The sequence below is a fragment of the Piliocolobus tephrosceles genome, chromosome 12 (genome assembly GCF_002776525.5).
Source record: "Piliocolobus tephrosceles isolate RC106 chromosome 12, ASM277652v3, whole genome shotgun sequence".
Lineage (NCBI taxonomy): Eukaryota > Metazoa > Chordata > Mammalia > Primates > Cercopithecidae > Piliocolobus > Piliocolobus tephrosceles.
The window spans coordinates 106,865,109-106,888,487 of record NC_045445.1 but is presented as its reverse complement, the minus strand read 5'-3'; the positions used below and the strand labels follow the sequence as shown (position 1 = coordinate 106,888,487).

At 42.4% G+C, this 23,379-nt stretch overlaps 1 protein-coding gene and 1 pseudogene across 2 annotated transcripts; one reads left to right on the top strand and one right to left on the bottom strand.

Moving 5' to 3' along the window:
* The window catches only part of LOC111536336, an 11,168-nt pseudogene extending 9,845 nt beyond the window's left edge, over nucleotides 1-1,323 (bottom strand).
* Nucleotides 1,324-4,533: 3,210 nt separating this feature from the next.
* On the top strand, nucleotides 4,534-21,917 carry DDX3X (DEAD-box helicase 3 X-linked). 2 transcript variants are annotated; one of them, XM_026451480.2, is made up of 17 exons: nucleotides 4,534-5,524; nucleotides 8,633-8,690; nucleotides 10,433-10,480; nucleotides 12,925-13,057; nucleotides 13,920-14,078; nucleotides 14,157-14,256; nucleotides 14,624-14,759; nucleotides 15,140-15,225; nucleotides 15,429-15,527; nucleotides 15,637-15,797; nucleotides 16,560-16,704; nucleotides 16,782-16,926; nucleotides 17,921-18,102; nucleotides 18,194-18,311; nucleotides 18,548-18,701; nucleotides 19,004-19,140; nucleotides 19,328-21,915. In XM_026451480.2, exons 1-17 carry the CDS (start codon nucleotides 5,480-5,482, stop codon nucleotides 19,405-19,407), a joined length of 1,986 nt encoding a protein of 661 aa, XP_026307265.1. In that variant the 5' UTR covers nucleotides 4,534-5,479; the 3' UTR covers nucleotides 19,408-21,915. The 2 variants fall into 2 exon arrangements, with proteins under 2 accessions (XP_026307265.1, XP_023058454.2); XM_023202686.2 differs by having other exon boundaries at nucleotides 5,162-5,524; nucleotides 19,001-19,140; nucleotides 19,328-21,917.
* The last annotated feature ends 1,462 nt before the right edge of the window (nucleotides 21,918-23,379 follow it).

The window sequence follows — 23,379 nt, the reverse complement described above, 5'->3', positions numbered from 1 at the left end:
AAAAAAAAAAAAAAAAAAAAAAAAAAAAAAAAAGATGTATTTAAAGGGCTGAGTGTGGGTGGTGGGCCCATGCCTGTAATCCCAGCACTTTAGGAGGCTGAGGCTGGAGGATCACTTTAGCTCAGGAGTTTGAGGCTGCAGAGAGCTATAAGTGCACTACAGTCCAGCCTGGACAGCAGATGGAGATCCTGTCTCTTAAAAAAAAAAAAAAAGTAAATAAATCAAAGTTAAAACCTTGAAAAAGTTTTAAAAGCTTTAAAAATGATTAAATCTAGGCTGGGCGCAGTGGCTCACGCCTATAATCCTAGCACTCTGGGAGGCCGAGGTGGGCAGATCACCTGAGGTCGGGAGTTCGAGACCAGCCTGACCAACATGGAGAAATCCCGTCTCTACTAAAAATACAAAATTGGCTGTGTGTGGTGGCACATGCCTGTAATCTCAGCTAGTCGGGAGGCTGAGACAGGAGAATTGCTTGAACCTGGGAGGTAGAGGCTGCGGTGAGCCAAGATCGTGCCATTGCATTCCAGCCTGGGCAACAAGAGCGAAACTCCATCTCAAAAAAAAAAAAAAAAAAAAAAAGATTAAAACTAATAGACATCAAGAAAGGTCTGTAGGACAATAACAGCAATAATCTGTAAGTAGGAAGGTGTAGGGGAGAGTAAATTGGTTTGAAGTAGAATATATAATTCCAACACAGGACTGCTATGCAGCCCCCAGCCCTATCTGTGAGGTATGGCTAGGCTTTAAGTTCTGCATCGCCTGAGAGAGTGATTGCTAAAAATGCTCCTACTACCTAAGAGGCAGCTTGGCCTCCTGAGGGCATATGACCCAACCCCCTTCACTGTACTTCCAAGACTTCAGTCTTCGGTCACTTTGCATAAACAAAGGCAGAAGTGCACTGAGCTTTGCTGTTTGAAAATATTTTTAGCAATTTTAGCGGTAGAAAAGATGCCCTTTGATACAATTTTGTTTTTGATCTTGTCTTCTTTGTCGAAGGAAAGCAGATTCCATGCCGGATCTGCTGTTTGGGAGTATAATAATTGCCTAAGGCCAGGTGTGGTGGCTCATTAGCCAGGCCTGGTGGCACATGCCTGTAATCCCAGCTACTCGGGAGGCTGAGGCAGGAGAATTGCTTGAACCCAGGAGGCAGAGATTGTGGTGAGCCGAGATAGTGCCATGGCACTCCAGCCTGGGTGACAGAGCAAGACTTCGTCTCAAAAAAACAAACAAACAAACAAAAAAACCCAAACCAGAGAGAGTAAGTAGGGAACTGCATTTACCTCCCCACACATAATTATCCTTCTCATTATAGTGAAGGTCCATGTCTTTGAACTTTATTCCAAATCCACCCTAAAAAAAGTATGGATCAGCTGGACCCAGGAGGCCCTTCCCCTGGACCTTGCAGAAAAATGACTGGCAATCATGAAATTTACTAAAGGCTTTAGGGTACCTATCTCTTGGAATCCTTTTTGCAACTCCTTTTCTTCTAGCTTCGGAATAGTCTAATTATCTTTGTCCCAGGTTTTAGGTTACTTGGGCACATTATTTATGTGCATCGCGATAATGTGATTTCAGTCTACCTCAGTCTCCATTCTGCATAGAGAGGTGTGGCAAACTTCCTGTCCTTTGTGGGCTCACACACAGCTGCAGTACCACACGGAATTACAATGGAGGTTTGAACAGTGGAGACGGTGGGAGCCCAGTGCCCAGAGCAACTTACTCTACTAGGGGAGTTGAGAGGATGGGAGCTAGACACGTGTATGTGGATACAGAGCCACTTGGTACTAAGCTCTTACTTCCTGCAAAGCACTATAAAAAAAAAAAATCTTAAACACTACCACTCCTCCTCTCCCCCACCCTTTTTTTTTTTTTTGAGACGGGTTTCACTCTGTCGCCCAGGCTGGCGTGCAGTGGCGCAATCTCAGCTCACTGCAAACTCCACCTCCTGGGCTCAAGCGATTCTCCCACCTCAGCCTTCAGAGTAGCTGGGATTACAGGCGCGCGCCACCACGCCGGAACTCGTGGACTCAAGTGATCCCGCGTGCCTAGGCCTCCCAAAGTGCTGGGATTACAAGCATTATCCACCACGCCCTGCCTCGCAAAGCACTTTCAATTCATGCACAAGCCCTTGAATCACAAACACTCTTGGAAGCAGAGACTACTTGTATTTCAACTTTACAGATAAGGAAGCCGGGGCACTGTCAACACGGTTGCCTGGTGCCTGCCTGTAAGCAGGGAGCTGAACTGCTAGTTAGAGGAGTTGCAATTCCTAGACTCTGGTTCACTGCTCTACCTCCAGGAATGGGTGTGGAAGTGGGGCGGGGGAGAAGGGGCGGTGTTGCAGGAAGTTCATTTGCTTCAATATGGGCACTTAAAATGCCTGGAAACATTAAGAAAGGGAGCGTGCAAAAAAAATTTCCCTGGTTTCAGCCATTTCTAACCCTCTTTAGGTCACTTCAAATAAAATTTGCAAATAACTGCCATGTGGAAAAAATATGCAAATGTTGCTTAATGGAAAAGTCATTTGGAGTGCTGTGAAAGTTGGCTCTTTTATTTAGCTGCCTCAAGTGTGCACATCATTCTTTTTCAGTGAATGTGTTTGAAGACAAAGCTTTGTATGTTTTCCCGCTTCCTCTCCAATTGGATATTTCAATTATAACATACTGATTAACAAAATACCCTGTTGGTTTGAACCGAGTATGCCTATCAGCAGGGGTTAATTGAAAATAGGGAACTGCTGTATATTTTAATTCTTTTAGGTACTCCCATGGCGGTACCCTGTACTCGGCTCTACTCAAAAGTAAAACAAAGCCCAGAACCAGGGTAGTCAGTGCATCCCATTGTTGCTATATGCATTTTGAAGAGCTATCGGAACTCACAGTTTTTGAACTTGACTCATGTTTACCCTGGTTCATAGGAAAACGAAACTGAAACAAAACCGAGGTCCTTCACCAATACTCTATGAGAATCCACGAATCTCAGGGCAGGAAGGGACCCTAATATCACTAAACCTAGTGACTCTCCAAGGGGCATTGTAGAAATCTGTGTATTTCTGGTCATCACAATGACTGGCGAGGGCTACTGGCATTTAGTGGGCAGGAGCCAGGCATGCTAGGATGTTCTGTGATGCTGGTCAGTCCCATAGAGCGAAGAATTGAACCATTGGACACTGATGTCGGTGAAAAACGAGTTCATTATCATCTAAGCCTAGAACTAACACTGTTTTACATATGAACACAAAGTATATTTGCCCAGTTTCCATATATTCTGAATTTTCCACAAATGCAACTACTGTTTCAATTGAAGGAAGACTGTACTGTTTTATTTAAACATTATTAATAGTTCAACATTGTGGAAAATGAGGTTCCTAGTAGCAATGCTGTACATGGAACTCGAGTTGTGAAATCAAAACACCTTTCCAGTTTGCATTTGTGGCTCTACTGGGCAGGTATCTTCCCACTACTTGGTGTAGCTGTGCGGCGGCATTAACATATTATAATACGTTGTTTTATTACAATCATTTTACTTCCGTTTGTTAATAGGTCATGTTTTTTGAAATTGTGTTTGTAGGTTTACATAGTATTACCTATGATTTGTTATTTCAGTATAGGTAAAAGGGGCGTTAGAAAATACTAGTTATGAAAAGGTGTTGGGTCTTTCACAGGGTTATGGAATGTACCAGACTCCTTTTATAGATGAGGAAATTGAGACCCAAAGCCGTTAAACCACTTGCCCCCGACAGTGTGATATTCTCTCCCGATCTCGTTCGAATTTCCATTTCGATTTTAAAACTTGGGAAGGGAGAGAAGTTTTGTGTATGGTAAATTATGTGATGAGCACGAACTATTTGAATCCTGGCAGCAGAAGACCCTTTGAGGGGTGGTGGAAACCACTGCGTTTTATTTAATTCCGTCGGGCTGAGGGTCAGGAGAGAGAGGGGAAAGCGGTCATAAGAAACCACGGATGTGCGTGCGCCTGCTCAAAGCCGGGAATCCACTAGTAAACACATCTTCTTGTATTTAAGGGCCTGCGGCACCGAAGCCGGGACTTGGGGTGGCCTGCCTGGGAGGGGGCCACAGGAAGAGGTTCCTCCGACGGCAGAAACCTGGTTCCTCCCGTTCCTCATCCACTGCAGCGGCCTGAGGGTCACCCCGAGCCCAGGCCGGTAACCCCGCTGCAGCCCCTCCGGCAGGCCCAGGTTGCACCGGCTACAAACATTCCCGACACCCTTGGGCCCTAGAAGAGCCGTTCGCCACCCGCGGGCTCCCCGCAACGCCGGTGTTCACCTGCCCTAAGCAGCTGGGTGCCCCGCGGGAAGAAGCTAAGGGCAAATGTAGCCCGCATTCCTGCGGAAGGCAGGGGTCCCGGGAGGGCGCGCCAGCGGCGGCTCTGGATCAGCGCGTGACTGTCTCATTGTTCCCTCACCGCGGGGGGCGGGGGCGCGCGCGCACACGTCGGGGGGTTGGCCGGGAGGGGCCATTGTGTGTTTCTAGGCGGCGCCCCCGCTGCCTAGGCAACCGCGCAGGGAGGTGTCGGGCCACCAGCGCGCCGCCGGCTCCCCTCCATTTCCCCCCGACTCCCGCCCCGGTCACCATCCTACCCTCCTCCCTCCTCCTTTCCCCTTCCTCCGCTCCCCTCTTTTCCCTTCCCCTCCTCCCCTTCCTTCTGTTCTCTCCTCCTCTTCCCCGCCCCCCCGTCCCGAGCACTCTATATTCAAGCCACCGTTTCCTGCTTCACAAAATGGCCACCGCACGCGACACCTGCGGTCACGTGGCCTGCCGCCCTCTCGGTTTCGGGACTGTTTGCCTAGCTCCGACTTCTGGGAGGCTACACGCGGAAGACCGAGGGCAGATTAGACCGGAGAAATCCCACCTCTCCAAGCCTGGGAACTGAGAGAGGAAGAAGAGTGAAGACCAGTGTTGGAAAAAAAAAAAAAAAAAAAAAAGAAAAACAAAAAAAAAAAACCCAAGAAAAAAAAACGAAAAACGAAAGCGGAGGGCATAGGGTTGGAAAGGGGAGCGAAGAGGCCTAGGTTAACATTTCCAGGCCTCTTAGCTCGTGGTAAGCGGGAGACGCAAGTTCTCGCGAGATCTCGAGACCTCCGAGCCTGAGACTGGGGTTTTAGCGGAGAGCATGGGAAATGTAGCTCGTGAGAACTGGGACAGCATTTTTGGCGCCCTAAGCTCCAAGGCAGGACTGCTAGGGGCGACGGCGACGGGACTAAGTAGGAAATCCCGTAAGGTTAGACCTGAGGGAGCGCGCAGTAGCCGGGCATTAGTCGCCGCGACGGGGGATTGCGGTGTGAGAGGGAGGGCACACGTTGTACGTGCTGACGTAGCGGGCTTTCAAGCGGGTATATTAGATCCGTGGCCGCGCGGTGCGCTCCAGAGCCGCAGTTCTCCCGTGAGAGGCCCTTCGCGGTGGAACAGACACAGTCGCTTAGCAGCGGAAGACTCCGAGTTCTCGGTACTCTTCAGGGATGAGTCATGTGGCGGTGGAAAATGCGCTCGGGCTGGACCAGCAGGTGAGCCGCAAGGACCCCACCGGGCTGGCTGCTGCGTGAATCCCTCCTCTGACCTAACTGGCTAATGGCGCAGCGCTAACCAGGACCCTTACTTTTCATTTCCTGGGTGCCCTGGGCTGGCGGGTGTGAGTGCCCCGGGGCTATGGAGGGACAGGAACGTTGGTTGGGGCTGTCGCTCGGGCCCGGTCTTGGCCCGCTGTATTGTCCCCGGGACGAGCACAATGGCGGCTTTTGTGTGTGCGTGCGCAGGCGGGCGGAGGGGGAGGGAGTGCGCGCGCTCTCGCGGGGACGCGCATGCGCGAACCCCGACTGATTAGTGACCGGGGTGGGGAGGTTTGCGGGGGGGGGGGGGGGTTTGCGGGAGTGCGCAGCGCGGCGGGACGCGGCTGGAGACCCTTTTGGCTTGGAGGGTTTCGGCCTTCACGGCTGGCGCTGCCTGGATTCCTGTCTGGAGGATCCGGTGGCATCCGGTGTTTGCGTGCCTGCGAGCAAGGGGTGGAACGCGGCCCAGGAATGTGGGAGGGGGCGGCGCGGCGGGGAGGGGGTGGCCTTCGCTCGGGGTAATGGCGGCGGCCTCTTTTGTGTGGTGCCGTGAGGCGCTGTGGCTCACTCCCGGGAGACGGCGGGTCCCGGGCGGGCGAGGGCCTGGAAAGGAGGATGGAATGGGCGTCTTGTTTTTCCCGGGTTCCTTCCGCAGACCTTTTCGCTTCAGCCCAGGGTCCGCAGGGTCCGCAGGCCCGGCGCCGCGGCCGGGGAGGCTGCGTTTCCGGAGTGGAAAGTTTTGTGACGCAGAAGATTGGGGAGGAGTGGGGGCGGGGAGGGGAGGCAGGAATGGGTCGCTGGGCTCTGGAGATAGAGGTTAGACGCGGCGGGGAGGTTAGGGAGCCAGCGAGGCCCTTTCTCCTCCTTGCTTGGCCCAGGTTGTCCCTGTGTGGCGAGTTAGCCGGGAGCCCCGCGTTTTTCTGGAGTGGAGGGGTCATCGCGGGTTGTGGGAGTGTCTTCATGTTAGTGACTTTGATCCAGGAATCCGCCATTGGAAAAACACCCGGCTTAGGGGGGAAGTAAACAGTTTTGTTGTTGACTTGTTGCTACCTGTGGAGTAGAATCTCGCAATGGGTCCGAGGCCCCCGAGTCTTTTAGACAGAATCCCCTCTTCTAAGGGTTTAGGGGCAGAGGAGAGGAGGACGTGTGATCTGAGAGGCGGTTTTGGGCTTTGGTGGCAGGAAGTCTGCATCCCGCCGCAACAGTGGCACCACGTTTCAGATAAGCTCTTGTGTGGGTTATGCGGAGCCTTTAAATACACTTCTGATTAGGAGTTGGTGAAATCAACTCCTAATCAATCCTGAGACGAAGTTTAGTGGCACAAATTAATTGAATACATATTTTAATGTAGTCATATGTAATATTTTTTGGGAATTGATCTGTTCTTTTGGGAGCATTTTCTCCCTGTTAATGAACCAATTACATTAAATTCTCTAATTGCTGACACTTCATATGTTGAATTGAACACAGACATTTTAACAATCTACCAGCAAGCAGCACAGAGTATTCCCAGTTTTACCATTTTCCATTTAGCTATAGTGTCCTTTTAAGGATTGTAGGCAGCAGTGAACCTTATTTAAAAAGCAAAATTGTACTATAACAAGTGCAAAAGGAAAGTTTGTGGTTCTGCCGTGCTTTAAAGTATTAACGGTAGCAAGAGAAAGCGCGATGGTGTTTTTGCTCATAGAAATTCTGGAAATTAGGTGCCTGGAGTCTTACACTCAGCATCTGCTTCCAGTTTTCAGTGACTCCATTGATGATGCATGCAGTTTGGCAGTATCATACTGAGCGTTAAACACAAGATTTGTAAACATGGTATATAGTGTATCTTTTGCAAACAGGTTGGCAACGGTACTGTGTGACTTGGTCTTTTGTGGCTTTTTTGAGAAAAATGAAGCACTTTGCATGTACAGTTTTTTCCACCAACTACTTGTGAGTAGTTCCTGGTTATACAACGTTACGAAGGTAGCATATAACCCGTTTCTAGAATGTTGAGGCTTATGAGATACCAGTGTAAGGGGGGTGGGTAGAAATAGAGATGAAAGGCACTAAAATGTCCTCCTCTCTAAGAGCATTGAATGCCAGTTGTACCATTTATTCAAAGTCATTTTTGAACTTCTGTTAAAATGGGGTAATAATAATAAACAGGTAACTACTTCAAGCCGGGCTCATGCTTGTAATCCCAGCGCTTTGGGAGGCCAAGGCAGGTGGATCACCTGACCTGAGGTCAGGAGGCCAGCCTAGCCAACATGGCGAAACCCCGACTCTACTAAAAATACAAAAAGCCTAGCGTGGTGGCGCACCCCTGTAATACCAGCTACTAGGGGAGGAGGAGATTGCAGTGAGCCGAGATCACACCACTGAATTCCAGCCTGGGTGACAGAGGGAGACTCAAAAAAAAAAAAAAAAAAAAAACCAAACGAATTATCAGTCAAACTACTTCAGAGTTGTGCTTAACATAGTGTTCTGTAAGTGGTTGGTATATTGCTTTTTGTTGTTGTTGTTCTTAAGAGTACTACCCGACTAAAAATACGTGGGCAATATTTGGGGATGAAGGAACTAAAGAACAGCCAATTCAAAATTTGTCCTGACATTTTTCAGGTGTGCTTTTTAGGTTTAAAATACCAGGTATTACAGAAAGTTGGCGTTTTAAATGTTTATGACTGGCACTAAAACGAATCCCTTATCTGACATTGAAGAATAGTTTTGAGAGATTCAGTGTAAGCTTTAGTTTGGTGATTAGGGAGCCTGTGCTACCGAACATGTTGCAGTGAAAATTTGTTTTGAATGAATGAATGAAATTTGGACAGTTTCTAAATAGCACAAGCATCTTGGTGTGTCGCCTTCTGTAGTATATACAATAGTAATATTTTGCATTTGCCTAGAGCATTACAGACTTGAAGCATTCTTAGTCACTTTCTCATTAAGAGTTGGTATCAGCCCTGTGAGGTCGACTGGCCAATTACTTGAATGCAGTGCTAGCAAATGCTAGAGGGCGGGACTAGTTTTCTCTTAATACAGTATTTGAGCACATGGGGTGCTAACCATCTCACTTTCTTCTTCTAGTTTGCTGGCCTAGACCTGAACTCTTCAGATAATCAGAGTGGAGGAAGTACAGCCAGCAGTAAGTAAAACATCTTATGGATTTATTGAATATTAGAGCTTAATGTGTTAAGATTTCATTAGGCTTATTTAAAATTTAAGAAATTTGCCTTTCAGTTTTTACTGCTTAAAGAATTATGTAGTCTTTGTGTTACAGAATTATGTAGTTACTTAGTGGTCAATCTAAAGCATTGTGTTTTTTTTTTTGTTTTTGTTTTTTTTTTTTTTGAGATGGAGCTTCGCTCTTGTTGCCCAGGTTGGAGTGCAATGGTGTGATCTCGGCTCACTGCAGTCTCTGCCTCCGGGTTCAAGCGATTCTCCTGCCTCAGCCTCCCGAGTAGCTGAGATTACAGGCATGCACCACCACACCTAGCTCATTTTGTATTTTTAGTAGAGATGGGGTTTCTCCATGTTGGTCAGGCTGGTCTCGAACTCCCTACCTCAGGTGATCTGCCTGCCTTGGCCTCCCAAAGTGCTGGGATTACAGACATGAGCCACTGCGCCTGGCCAGCGTTGTTGCCTTTCTAGCTGGCTCTCTTGAGTAAAAGCAGTTAACCATTGAAAGGAACCTTATTATATCAAATTATCTCTAGAAGAGTTTTCATCCATTATAAATCCTGAGCCCAGTTTAGAGGTGATGGGGATGTGTCCCTTTAACTGACTATATTTATTAAATTGAAATAAGGGAACATGCACTTCATCGGTTATAGCTGCTCCTTTCTCCTGAAGAACAGAAGACTATACTGAATTCTGGATTGGTGGTTAGGTTAGATTTTCAAATATGTCATTTCTTTTAAAAAGGCATTAGAAAAGTTGCTTTTTTTCTTTTAAGGGGGGTTGTTTAGAGACTTGTTAGAGGTTAGTGTTAAGGTAGGGGATCTTGTTGGTTTATTATAAGGTAATAAGGCAATAGATCCTTATTTAGCTCAGATCTCTTCCTACTTATTAAAACAAACGTGGGTATGGGCTGTGATGTGTCCTCATTTTTAGGCAAGAACAACCTCACTGGGCACAAAATTGGTATTTGCTTTAACTTTCACCTTATTTGTCATGCTAAGAATCTTTTAGGAACTGATTGTCCTAATGGAGATTTTTGAAAACGTTTAATTCAGTCTAGAAAAAGAAAGTTAAATGACATGTTTACTAGTTATAAAGCAAATTGACTTTATTTGGGTTTATATTATTTGCTTTTTTTGCTTATCCATAGTTTAGGCTGTATTCCTGCCTGCGTACAGAGCAGCCGTCAACTTAAACTCAGCAAGCCCCAAATTAAAACCTGCAGCTTTTCCTTGTATGTTTATTGTATGTTTTGCAAGTTACTGGCATAGAAACAAAAGATTGTGAGATTTATTACATGAGTAATCTTAAATTGTTACAGTAATACTTAATGCTGTAAGTGATCCTCTTAGTTTTTATGACAGTTCTCTTAAATCTAGTAGGCCTTTAAAAAAAATCACATTAAATGACCACTAGTGACTAAATGTGCTCAATTTGTGGATTTCAACTATTAGGTTCCAAATCAGCTTTTTTTTTTTTTTTTAATCAAACTCCTTTCAAGAGTTCTCCTTATGAAGCAATAACCCATTTAAAATTAGATTCTTTTTTCCTCCCCTCTCAATGTCCAGGTAGGTAATCAGACTGGAAGGCTGGAGATTTTAATTTCCCAGAGTCAGTTTTTAGTAACAGAAATTTAAATGGAAGGGTTTTTGGCATTTAATTTTATATATATATATATTTTTTTTTTTTTTTTTTTTTTTTTTTTAGAAGGGCGCTATATTCCTCCTCATTTAAGGAACCGAGAAGCTACTAAAGGTAGGTCCCCACAAGTAACTTCGTTGGTCTATTTTTTTTGCCTCCTTTAGAAGTTAGTCAAAGCCTAAGGAAAATGAGGCATTTGGGGAAGTCTAAACATTGTGTTCTTCTATGCTTCTGCCAACCTTGGTTCAAATATTAGAGCTTAATAATGTTGGAAAAACTCATCTAATGTTACACAGTGGGAAATTCGGCATTCCTGTGTCAAACTGTTCTGACGCCAAGGGCATGGTTTTGTACAGTTTCGCTAGTCCTATGCTGAATCTGTTTGTAATCATTCACAGCATGGTTTTAGTTTGGAAGAGGTGGGTGCCCCTACTGTGTAAACCAAGCTGCATAATGATAACAACCTGGTTATTTCTGTCTTGGCACAGTTGCCAGAAATGAAGATGGGCTTATCATAGAATAGTTAACAAGTTACAGCGTTGGGAGTGATTCTCTGGTTTCATCTCCTTGCCTTGCTGCTTTTGAAGGGTTTTGTCCAAAATGTATTACGCTATCTGGCGTCTTTCCCATTGCGGTTGTAATGTAGCGATAGATAACAGCTAGTGTATGTTTCATATTATGAGACAGCTTTATATTCTGTAAAATTAGACCATCCAAAATTTGGAGGAAAAGGGGAAAGTCAGGAAAACTAAAGATGAGGGAAGATACTGTATAAAAAAGGCAGATAGGAAGAGTGGAGAGTCCACAGGGGGAGCACACGGTTTGCTGCTGTTCCTCCATCTCCATATGTAGTCTTGTTACCTTCACTGTCCTGGCGATGCATGTATATAAAATCTGTGTTATTTCTATGGGAAGATCACTTTGGCATTATATTCTTTATTATTATTATTATTATTATTATTTTATTTATTTATTTATTTTTGAGACAGAGCCTCGCTCTGTTGCCCAGGCTGGAGTGCAGTGGCGTGGGCTCACTGCAACCTCCACCTCCTGGATTCAAGTGATTCTCCTGCCTCAGCCTCCCAAGTAGCTGGGATCACAGGCATGCGCCACCACGCCTGGCTAATTTTTGTGTGTTTTAGTATTTAGGGGTTTTGCCTTGTTGCCCAGGCTTGTCTGGAACTCCTGACCTCGAGTGATCCGCCCGCCTCAGCCTCCCAAAGTGCTGGGATTACAGGCGTGAGCCCCCATGCCAGCTGGCATTATATTCTTTTTAGGGGAGGTTACTGTGGAATTTGTCTTTATCATCATGGATGTTCTCAGTATTCCTAGTATACTAGCTAGAATTGACCCTCGTGTATATGGCAGTATCATAGAGGTTTTAGAGCTGGAAGAGATCTCGCACTCTAACTCAACTATTTCTTGTTAGCAAAGGCTGTTGGTCACCTGACTGGCCTAACAGTAGGAGGTAGAAGGCAGAAGGAAAGTAACTGAATTCAGAAACTGTTTCTGACTAATAAGGTGTTGCTGAAGCTAGTTAAACACTCTACTTGTGTTTAAACCCTCTGTCTTTGGGCTAATTTACATGTTTGTCATCCCCTTACCTGGATATTTATAGCTGTACCCAGGAACCTTGTCTATACTGAGAATATATAGTGATGAGGGTTTTTCTTTTTCCCAGGTATTCCTGCTTGTCATCAAGCTTATAGTAGATGAACCACTAAAATAATAGTACCATTTGACAGTAGTATTCTTGTGCTTTATGCTATTGAAACTGAAAAATACTGTATTAAACTAAGTAATCTGACAGTCTAAGAATGTTCTAAATGAGTACCACCTCCAAGAAACATGGAAACAATGGTAACTGTTTCCTAGTAAACCCATTCACACCTATAAAATGAATGGAAATTAAATTGTGATGGTCATACAACAGTATCATAATCAATGTGTTATAGGCAAAGCTATTGACCACTTAGAGGTAGTATTCATTCAAAAACAATTCAGATTGATTTAGTGTAGAGTAAAATTTTTTTTTTTTTTTTTTGAGACGAGTTTCACTCGTTTCCCGTGCTGGAGTGCAATGGCGCGATCTTGGCTCACTGCAACCTCCGCCTCCCGGGTTCAAGTGATTATCCTGCCTCATCCTCCTGAGTGGCTGGGATTGCAGACATGTGCCACTACACCCGGCTAATTTTGTATTTTTAGAGAGAGGGGATTTCTCCACGTTGTTCAGGCTAGTCTCGAACTCCTGACCTCAAGTGACCTGTCCGCCTTGGCCTCCCAAAGTGCTGGGATTACAGGCGTGAGCCACCATTCCTGGCCAGTGGACAATATTTTCTGGTGGGGAAAATTAAAGAAAAACTTTGTCCTGGTGTAAACCAGCTCTAAATCTTGGTTCTTTTATAGGGTCATGGTAGGAATATCTTGAGATTGAACATGGAGCCCACAGAGATAAGATAGTCAGTGGAGGCCTTCAAATTCAGAAAGATTGATAATACCTTAACATGGTTCCTATTTCTAATTAATAATAAAATGGATTTGTGCTCTTTTAATCAAAGGTTTCTACGATAAGGACAGTTCAGGGTGGAGTTCTAGCAAAGATAAGGATGTGTATAGCAGTTTTGGATCTCGTAGTGATTCAAGAGGGAAGTCTAGCTTCTTCAGTGATCGTGGAAGTGGATCAAGGGGAAGGTAAGTGATTTCTTGTCTTACCACCTTATGTGTATGTGTAATAACAGTTTAGTAAGTCCTTATCCTGACCACCCATTTGGATGTCAAGCATTATGTCTGTTTAGTCATTGTATTTTCTTAGCTGTAAGAGGCTTTTACTAAATTGAACCTCCTCTTAGAAATTAGATGAAAATAGGAATATACTCATTGGCATAATGAAATGAGTTACTCTGTTTCTCGAGTTTTATATGTTCCACTTAGAACACAACCTAATTTGGTTGGGATTTTTGTGGACTCTATAACAATTTCTATACACCTTGTATTTTTGATTACACAAGTATGGTGAACTGACCCCATGTGCCTAATAGCTGCCGTTAGTCCTGTGTCCTGATTTTTCGCACACAGGCCTAAAATTCTAATAACATCTTAGTTCAGGTAAGGATTATTTTTTACCTTTTATCCAAAGTCACACAGGTGAATTGTCCTTTAAGTGACATCCTATTATAACTAGGACGATTGATATTTGGTGTGCTATTTTTTCTTTTCCCTACCATTAAATATATTTGGATGAGCACTTTAAATGAAGGTTGTGAGCTGTTTGCCATGCCAGTTTCAAATAAAATCTTTATTCTTAATTTTGTCATTTGTGAGGCTTTTTAGGCTATACGACTTTATAGAAATATAAAGATTACTGATTTTAGAAAATGAGGTTATGTAAATGATGCTGGTTAGAGAGCCTTATTTGTCAAATAACTCAGAATTGGATTGTTGACATCCTTATAGTTAGCCATAACTTAAGTCTCCAGATACACTTCTAGAGTAGGGATAAGAATCTGATAATGGTTAAATGATATGATTCTGATTAATCGCTTGTGCTGTTCAGGTTTGATGATCGTGGACGGAGTGATTATGACGGCATTGGCAGCCGTGGTGACAGAAGTGGCTTTGGCAAATTTGAACGTGGTGGAAACAGTCGCTGGTGTGACAAATCAGATGAAGATGATTGGTCAAAACCACTCCCACCAAGTGAACGCTTGGAACAGTAAGTTTTTGAAGTGTATGTTACTTGTGATGAAGCATTATAGTATAACAAATGAACTTATCCATCTTTTGATTTGAGGGAACTCTTTTCTGGAGGCAACACTGGGATTAATTTTGAGAAATATGATGACATTCCAGTTGAGGCAACAGGCAACAACTGTCCTCCACATATTGAAAGTGTAAGTATTTTTACTTTTCAAGACACAGGGAGGTGTAAATGTTTTCATGGTACATTAGAATGTGAGATGAGCTTCATAAAGTCATGTAGACCAGAGGCTTCATGGATTTGTGGAAAAGGAGTTGAGTTCAGTGTCACCATTATGAATAATTTATTACCTAAAATAGAAAATGGGTCAAACATAGGAACAACCCAAAGTCTTCTCCAATGTGCAGTAAGCCTGGGGGTTGTTTTTTCTCAAAATATAATATGGTAATTTTCTTAAACTATAAGCTGAGTTACAAATCAGCTGTTGGTTGTTTCCATTATTAGTATAAAACAGAAATAGCTTTAGATAGCATTTCTAACCCCATTGAATTTCTTCACAGTTCAGTGATGTTGAGATGGGAGAAATTATCATGGGAAACATTGAGCTTACTCGTTATACTCGCCCAACTCCAGTGCAAAAGCATGCTATTCCTATTATCAAAGAGAAAAGAGACTTGATGGCTTGTGCCCAAACAGGTAAGCTCAGCTCATAAGAGTAAAACATTATCATATTTCTTCTGTAAAGGACTAGACAATATTTTGCTTTTTATGGGCCATGCAGTTTTGCAGCTGCTCAGCGCTGCTATTGGACTATGAGAGAAGCCATAAATGATACATAAATTATTGGGTATGGCTGTATTCCGTAAGAGCTTTATTTATAAAAATAGCAGGCTTTATTTACAAAAATAGTCTCAGGTTGCTGACTCCTCTTAGAGATGGACCAAAGAAGCCACTTTTTGGAAAACTTAATCATAAACTAAAAGTACTAATTACTAGTAATAGGGCAGTTAAAAAACACTGTCATCTACCAATGTCTGTTTAAAATTAATGAGCAGGATTTGTTTGTTTTTGAACAGGGTCTGGAAAAACTGCAGCATTTCTCTTGCCCATCTTGAGTCAGATTTATTCAGATGGTCCAGGCGAGGCTTTGAGGGCCATGAAGGTAGATGTTTCTTTATAAAATGGGAAATTATTGTAGAACTTTTTAGGGAGCCTTTGAGAGGGCTTTCTAAATGATGCTAAGACTTAAGTTGAATGAAAAACAGTTTTCAAGTGTAATCTGTAAATTACAAAAGGGAATTATGTTGTGATGAACTTTTCAAACAGGGTAGGTAGAGTTAACTTAAAAATTAATTTATTTCTTAGGAAAATGGAAGGTATGGGCGCCGCAAACAGTACCCAATCTCCTTGGTATTAGCACCAACGAGAGAGTTGGCAGTACAGATCTATGAGGAAGCCAGAAAAGTAAGTATGAATTCCAGTGATTATTAGCTTTTTCATTGATTCTAATTAAATGTTTTGTGAACATGTAAAAATTTTGATCTTGAAGTTCATAACGTTTTTTTGCTTACAGTTTTCATACCGATCTAGAGTTCGTCCTTGCGTGGTTTATGGTGGTGCCGATATTGGTCAGCAGATTCGAGACTTGGAACGTGGATGCCATTTGTTAGTAGCCACTCCAGGACGTCTAGTGGATATGATGGAAAGAGGAAAGATTGGATTAGACTTTTGCAAGTATGTTTTTTTTGTTTTGTTTTGTTTCGTTTTTTTTTTGGCGGAGTTTCACTCTTGTTGCCCAGGCTTGGAGTGCCATGGCGCGATCTTGGCTCACTGCAACCTCACCTCCTGGGTTCAAGTGGCTCTCCTGTCTCAGCCTCCCAAGTAGCTGGGATTACAGGCATGTGCCACCACGCCCAACTAATTTTTGTATTTTTAGTAGTGACGGGGTTTCTCCATGTTGGTCAGGCTGGTCACAAACTCCCAACCTCAGGTGTGATCCACCTGCCTTGGCCTCCCAAAGTGCTGGGATTACAGGCATGAGCCATTGGCGCTTGGCTAACTATGTTAATTTTTAAATGTATGGGATGCAGTATTAAAGTTACTGGCCATTAGGTTTGTGGTGGTGTTAACATTGTCTAAATTTTAAGATTGAGAAGTGATGTATTTCAGACATCTAACTTTTACAAAAAGCTTGTTCATGGTAATTTTAATGTTGAAAAATCAGTAGTAACATCTTGGTGGAGGCTTAGAATGATCAGCTCGTGGGACAGTCAACTAGGATGGGCTAATTTGGCTGTGTAATTTTGAATGACTTATGTAGTGGCAAGAATCCTGTGCTGTGTCTGTAAAATTACGCAGTGTGAGGCACCACCTTAATGAATATATAATTGTAATAACTTATACAATTGTAATTATACTAATAGCCATACTAAAACCATCTTGATTTCTCCTCATTCTAAACTCAGGTTTGTTTGTTTTTTTTTCATGACATGACAGATACTTGGTGTTAGATGAAGCTGATCGGATGTTGGATATGGGGTTTGAGCCTCAGATTCGTAGAATAGTTGAACAAGATACTATGCCTCCAAAGGGTGTCCGCCACACTATGATGTTTAGTGCTACTTTTCCTAAGGAAATACAGGTACTGTTGGATGTTGCAAATTTTATTTATTTAGAAATTTGTTTATCTCAGGTAATAAAAAAATTTTTTTCTTTCAGATGCTGGCTCGTGATTTCTTAGATGAATATATCTTCTTGGCTGTAGGAAGAGTTGGCTCTACCTCTGAAAACATCACACAGAAAGTAGTTTGGGTGGAAGAATCAGACAAACGGTCATTTCTGCTTGACCTCTTAAATGCAACAGGTAACTTTTTTTTTTTTTTTTTTTTTTTTTATAGAGACAGTCTTGCTCCGTTGCCCAGGCTGGAGTGCAGTGGTGCAATCTCGGCTCACTGCAAGCTCTACCTCCTGGGTTCACGCCATTCTCCTGCCTCAGCCTCCCATGTTCCCGTGTAGCTGGGACTACAGGTGCCCGCTACTGCACCCGGCTAATTTTTTGTATTTTTAGTAGAGATGGGGTTTCACCATGTTAGCCAGGATGGTCTCGATCTCCTGACCTCGTGATCTGCCCGTCTCGGCCTCCCAAAGTGCTGGGATTACAGGCGTGAGCCACCGCAACCGGCCAACATTATGAATTTATTTTTTTTAGAGATGGGGGTTTCTCTGTGTTGCCCAGGCTGGAGTGCAGGGTTTATTCACAGGCACGATTCCATTACTGATTAGCATGGGAGTATTTGACCTGCTCTGTTTCTGACCTGGGCTGGTTCACCCCTCCTTAGACAACCTGGTGCTCCCTTGCTTCCGGGAGGTTATCATGTTGATGCCACACTTAATGTGGACACCTGATAGGCATAGTACACTACAGCCCAGAACTCGTAGACTTAGACAATCCTCCTGCCTCAGCCTCCAGAGTAGCTGGGACTACAGGCATGTACCACTGCACCCAGCTGAAATTATGAATAATTTTCATTGCTCTGTTGGTGATCCATTTGGGTTGGGTGCAGTGGTACATGCAAGTAGTCCCAGCTACTTGGCAGGCTGAGGCTGTAGTATGCCATGATTGCACCTGTGAATGGCCAGTGTACTCCCAGCCTGGGCAATATAGTGAGACCCCGATCTCTTAAATGTATTTGGATTACCTTTATTACTTTTCCTCTTCAATTCAAAACATGCTGTTAAAAGCCCATCTTTAAGAAGATATATATGTGTTTTAATTGACACATGAAAATTGTGCATATGTAAGTGCAAAGAGAACTAAGCCATATTAGTGACAAAAACCTGTAATTTTTCAACGACAGGCAAGGATTCACTGACCTTAGTGTTTGTGGAGACCAAAAAGGGTGCAGATTCTCTGGAGGATTTCTTATACCATGAAGGATACGCATGTACCAGTATCCATGGAGACCGTTCTCAGAGGGATAGGGAAGAGGCCCTTCACCAGTTCCGCTCAGGAAAAAGCCCAATTCTAGTGGCTACAGCAGTATGTATAAACATCTTTCTTTTATTCAAGTTGAGCATGTTCAAGTATTTTTCTTTTAAGTGGGCCATATCTCATATAAGTTATTTTCCAGGTAGCAGCAAGAGGACTGGACATTTCAAATGTGAAACATGTTATCAATTTTGACTTGCCAAGTGATATTGAAGAATACGTACATCGCATTGGTCGTACAGGACGTGTAGGAAACCTTGGTAAGTATTTGATTACTTGATGGTTTCATGTTTTTAGCTGTGATGCGTGCAGCAAAGAACTTGCTAGGATCTAAAATACATTTTTTAACAATGAAAGTGACAAAGATTTTGCTCTAAGCACTTGTTTAAATACTAGATTGTAATATTTTAAATATTTCTGCATAGGAAAGTAAAAACGGTAGCAAGTTACTTTGTGGAAGACGTTTGTTTATGTATTTTTTTGGGAACTCTTTTAGGCCTGGCAACCTCATTCTTTAACGAGAGGAACATAAATATTACTAAGGATTTGTTGGATCTTCTTGTTGAAGCTAAACAAGAAGTGCCATCTTGGTTAGAAAACATGGCTTATGAACACCACTACAAGGGTAGCAGTCGTGGACGTTCTAAGAGGTGAGGTATAGATGGTATAATAGGTGTTCACTTACAATTTCTAGTGTTTCCTCTGCATGCATAATGTGCAGGGTTAACTTCAGTATTTAAAAAGCTTAATCATCTTAGGCTTTCTAGATTCTTTGGTAAGGGGTTGTGTTAGAATGGATGACACTCCATTCTAATGTTGGAAAATATGGCTGGATGGGGAATTGTTTGAATGGAAAAATCAGAAATTGGTCATTGGGAAGTATGTAAGAGTTAGGTTACTTCAGTGGAATTTCATCTTCATGTGAACCAACATAAATTTTTTCTTATAGTAGCAGATTTAGTGGAGGGTTTGGTGCCAGAGACTACCGACAAAGTAGTGGTGCCAGCAGTTCCAGCTTCAGCAGCAGCCGCGCAAGCAGCAGCCGCAGTGGCGGAGGTGGCCACGGTAGCAGCAGAGGATTCGGTGGAGGTAGTGTTAATCTGTAACTTCATAGCTTTGGGAAGGGTTTTTTTCTGTTTAGTCATCTTTTTCAAAGCCTAATTAAACCGTTTAAGATCAGCACTATAGAAACTTGATGGCAAAGTACTTAAGGGAAGGATTGTATTTAATGATGGATAACTTCATTAATTTATCTCTCTTTTAAATCTCTCATTAGGTGGCTATGGAGGCTTTTACAACAGTGATGGATATGGAGGAAATTACAACTCCCAGGGGGTTGACTGGTGGGGTAACTGAGCCTGCTTTGCAGTAGGTCACCCTGCCAAACAAGCTAATATGGAAACCACATGTAACTTAGCCAGACTATACCTTGTGTAGCTTCAAGAACTCGCAGTACATTACCAGCTGTGATTCTCCACTGAAATTTTTTTTTTAAGGGAGCTCAAGGTCACAAGAAGAAATGAAAGTAACAATCAGCAGCCCTGTTCAGAAGGTGGTTTGAAGACTTCATTGCTGTAGTTTGGATTAACTCCCCTCCCGCCTACCCCCATCCCAAACTGCATTTATAATTTTGTGACTGAGGATCATTTGTTTGTTAATGTACTGTGCCTTTAACTTTAGACAACTTTTTATTTTGATGTCCTGTTGGCTCAGTAATGCTCAAGATATCAATTGTTTTGACAAAATAAATTTACTGAACTTGGGCTAAAATCAAACCTTGGCACACAGGTGTGATACAACTTAACAGGAATCATCGATTCATCCATAAATAATATAGGGAAAAACTTATGCGGTAGCCTGCATTAGGGCTTTTTGATACTTGCAGATTGGGGGAAAACAAACAACAAATGTCTTGAAGCATATTAATGGAATTAGTTTCTAATGTGGCAAACTGTATTAAGTTAAAAGTTCTGATTTGCTCACTCTATCCTGGATAGGTATTTAGAACCTGATAGTCTTTAAGCCATTCCAGTCATGATAAGGTGATGTATGAATACATGCATACATTCAAAGCACTGTTTTCAAAGTTAATGCAAGTAAATACAGCAATTCCTCTTTCAACGTTTAGGCAGATCATTAATTAATGAGCTGGCCAAATGTGGGCATACTATTACAGGGAAAGTTTAAAGGTCTGATAACTTGAAATAGGTTTTTAGGAGAATTCATCTACTTAGACTTTTTAAATGCCTGCCATAAATGAAATTGAAATGGTAGAATGGCTGACCACAGCAATGACCAGCCCTCATTAGGGCCTTGGATGATTTTTGGTCTAATAACGCATGCTAGTGTTGATGTTTTTTGGTCAAGAGGGTATGAACAGGAAGAATTAAATGCAGCAGGCTTTATTTTAAATGCCGATTCACATTACTCTGTTCAAGCTGCGTTGAGATGTTAAACTGGCTTACTATAGACTTTGTAAAATGGCTCCAGAAGAGTAACAAACTGAAATCTTTGAGATCACACAGGTTGGAAATATGTACATAACTGCACAAGGTGTCAATTCTGCTCTACAGTGCAGTTTTAGTCAGTTTTAGTTGCATAGGTTTCCATTGTATTTATAGTCTGTTTATGCTAAATCTGGCCAAAGATGAGCATTGTCCACCACTAAAATGCCTCTGCCACTTTGAATTCTGTGCTAGTTTTGTGGCCAGAATGCAGTGATGAAAACGCTCCATCTTTTTACAGTGGCATAGGAAGACGGCAAAAATTTCCTAAAGTGCAATAGATTTTCAAGTGTATTGTGCCTTGTTCTAAAACTTTTATTAAGTAGGTGCACTTGACAGTATTGAGGTCATTTGTTATGGTGCTATTTCAATTAGTCTAGGTTTAGGCCCTTGTACATTTTGCCCATAACTTTTTACAAAGTACTTCTTTTATTGCACATTCAGAGAATTTTATATATATGTCTTGTGTGCGTGTCCTTAAACTTCCAATCTTACTTTGTCTCTTGGAGATTGTTGAACGCAGCTTGTCTAGGAAGGGGATGGGACTAGATTCTAAAATTTATTTGGGACCATGGGAATGATAGTTGAGAAGAAAACTATTTGCACACGACAGATTTCTAGATACTTTTTGCTGCTAGTTTTATGTAATATTTATTGAACATTTTGACAAATATTTATTTTTGTAAGCCTAAAAGTGATTCTTTGAAAGTTTAAAGAAACTTGACCAAAAGACAGTACAAAAACACTGGCACTTGAATGTTGAATGTCACCGTATGCGTGAAATTATATATTTCGGGGTAGTGTGAGCTTTTAATGTTAAGTCATATTAAACTCTTAAGTCAAATTAAGCAGACCCGGCGTTGGCAGTGTAGCCATAACTTTCTGATGTTAGTAAAAACAAAATTGGCGACTTGAAATTAAATCATGCCAAGGTTTTGATACACTTGTCTTAAGATATTAATGAAACACTTCAAAACACTGATGTGAAGTGTCCAGATTCTCAGATGTTTGTTGTGTGAATTTTGTTTAGTTGTGTGTTTTTTTGTTTTTTTTTTTTTTTTTTTTTCAGTGAATGTCTGGCACATTGCAATCCTCAAACATGTGGTTATCTTTGTTGTATTGGCATAATCAGTGACTTGTACATTCAGCAATAGCATTTGAGCAAGTTTTATCAGCAAGCAATATTTTCAGTTCATAAGGTTCCAAAAATCACGTAAGGATTTAAACTTGCTGAATGTAAAGATTGAACCTCAAGTCACTGTAGCTTTAGTAATTGCTTATTGTATTAGTTTAGATGCTAGCACTGCATGTGCTGTGCATATTCTGATTTTATTAAAATAAAAAGTTGAACTGCACAGTCTCCTTTGTTGTTGTCAATTGTGGTTTATTTTCAGAGGTGAAAATAAAGTGCTCTTGCCTGAAAAATTGTAAAATGTAATTTTTTTGGTTGTCATCCAGTGCTGTTTTTTTGAGATGCCTCTTGGATACAGAATGACTCTCATAAGTATTTACAATGAAAGATGAAGATGGTGTTAGCTTGAAATACAGTGAAACAGGATTTTTGTAATAGATGGAAATCTAAAAGGCCCTTACTGATGTACAGCATGTAGTAGAAATTGGCTTATACTTTAAACAATTTTACATGGGTGAGAGTCTCGCCATTCGTTGAAGTATCCGATATGAAGGGTGGTTGAACAGTGAAAGAATGAGCAGGAGAAAAGTCAAGTGTGTCAGTAGTCCAAGTGATGGTAAGTATGTACTTAGGGAAGGAATCGAGGATGTATTTGGGCCAGGTATGATGATGGCATGGTCCTATAGTGAGTGCTAGCTTACTTGGAACCTGAGGGGCAGGAGGATTGCTTGAACCCAGGAGTTCCAAGTCCAGCCTGGACAACATACAGCAAGACTTTACCTCTAAAAAAAAAAAAACAGGTAATAGACATCTATGCTTACCATACACAATGCTGCAATAGGCTGCTACCTCAAGTGCATAGGTGTTTGATTAGATTGTACTAGCAGTTTGGTATGTTTCAACCTAAGGAATACGTGTATTCAGCTTTTGTTTCACTGTAGTTGAAGGTTTGCAGTATGATTAATTTTTTGCATTGTAAGGAAATACGGTTCTGGATAGTTAACCTTTTTCTGGTCATGAACTCAAGCCTAAGTTTTTGGAGCAGAATTTTGAAACATGGCCATGTGTATTTTGAAGATAGAAAAGATGATCATACTTGGGTCTCAATTTAGTCAAACATGGAAAGGTTTAGGATGGCTCGATTGAATAGTCAATGGCTGAAAGTGACCCGTGGAGTGAAATTGGATGCTAAAGAAGAGTTCAAGTTCCCCTTTATGATGTGAATGATGAGGAGTGAACATGACCATCTGCTTTGGGGGAACTGCTGAAATTTGAGATTATTTCTAGTCTAGCATGGTTAGGATTATGGTGACACATTCAGTACGTTTACATCATTAATCTGGTTTAATTTAAATTACACTTATATGCAGTTGTCACTCCTGTGCACTGTTTGTGTTTCCTGGGTTCTTGGCTGAATTTCAAGATTTTTAAAATGGCTTTGTAGGAGCTATGTCTAACCTTCATGCTTAAAATGTTTTCCTTGCTCCTATGCTCTAAGTGACATGCTTGAATGGCCACAGGCTTGCTCTTTGGAGCGGAGTGACTAATACATTGTTGATAGGGCCTCACTACTCCCAGAATGCAGAGGTATCTCTACTTACTGTAGGTACAGGGCATTGAAAGTTACAAGACTAAGGCCGGGCGCGGTGGCCCAAGACTGTCATCCCAGCACTTTGGGAGGCCGAGACGGGC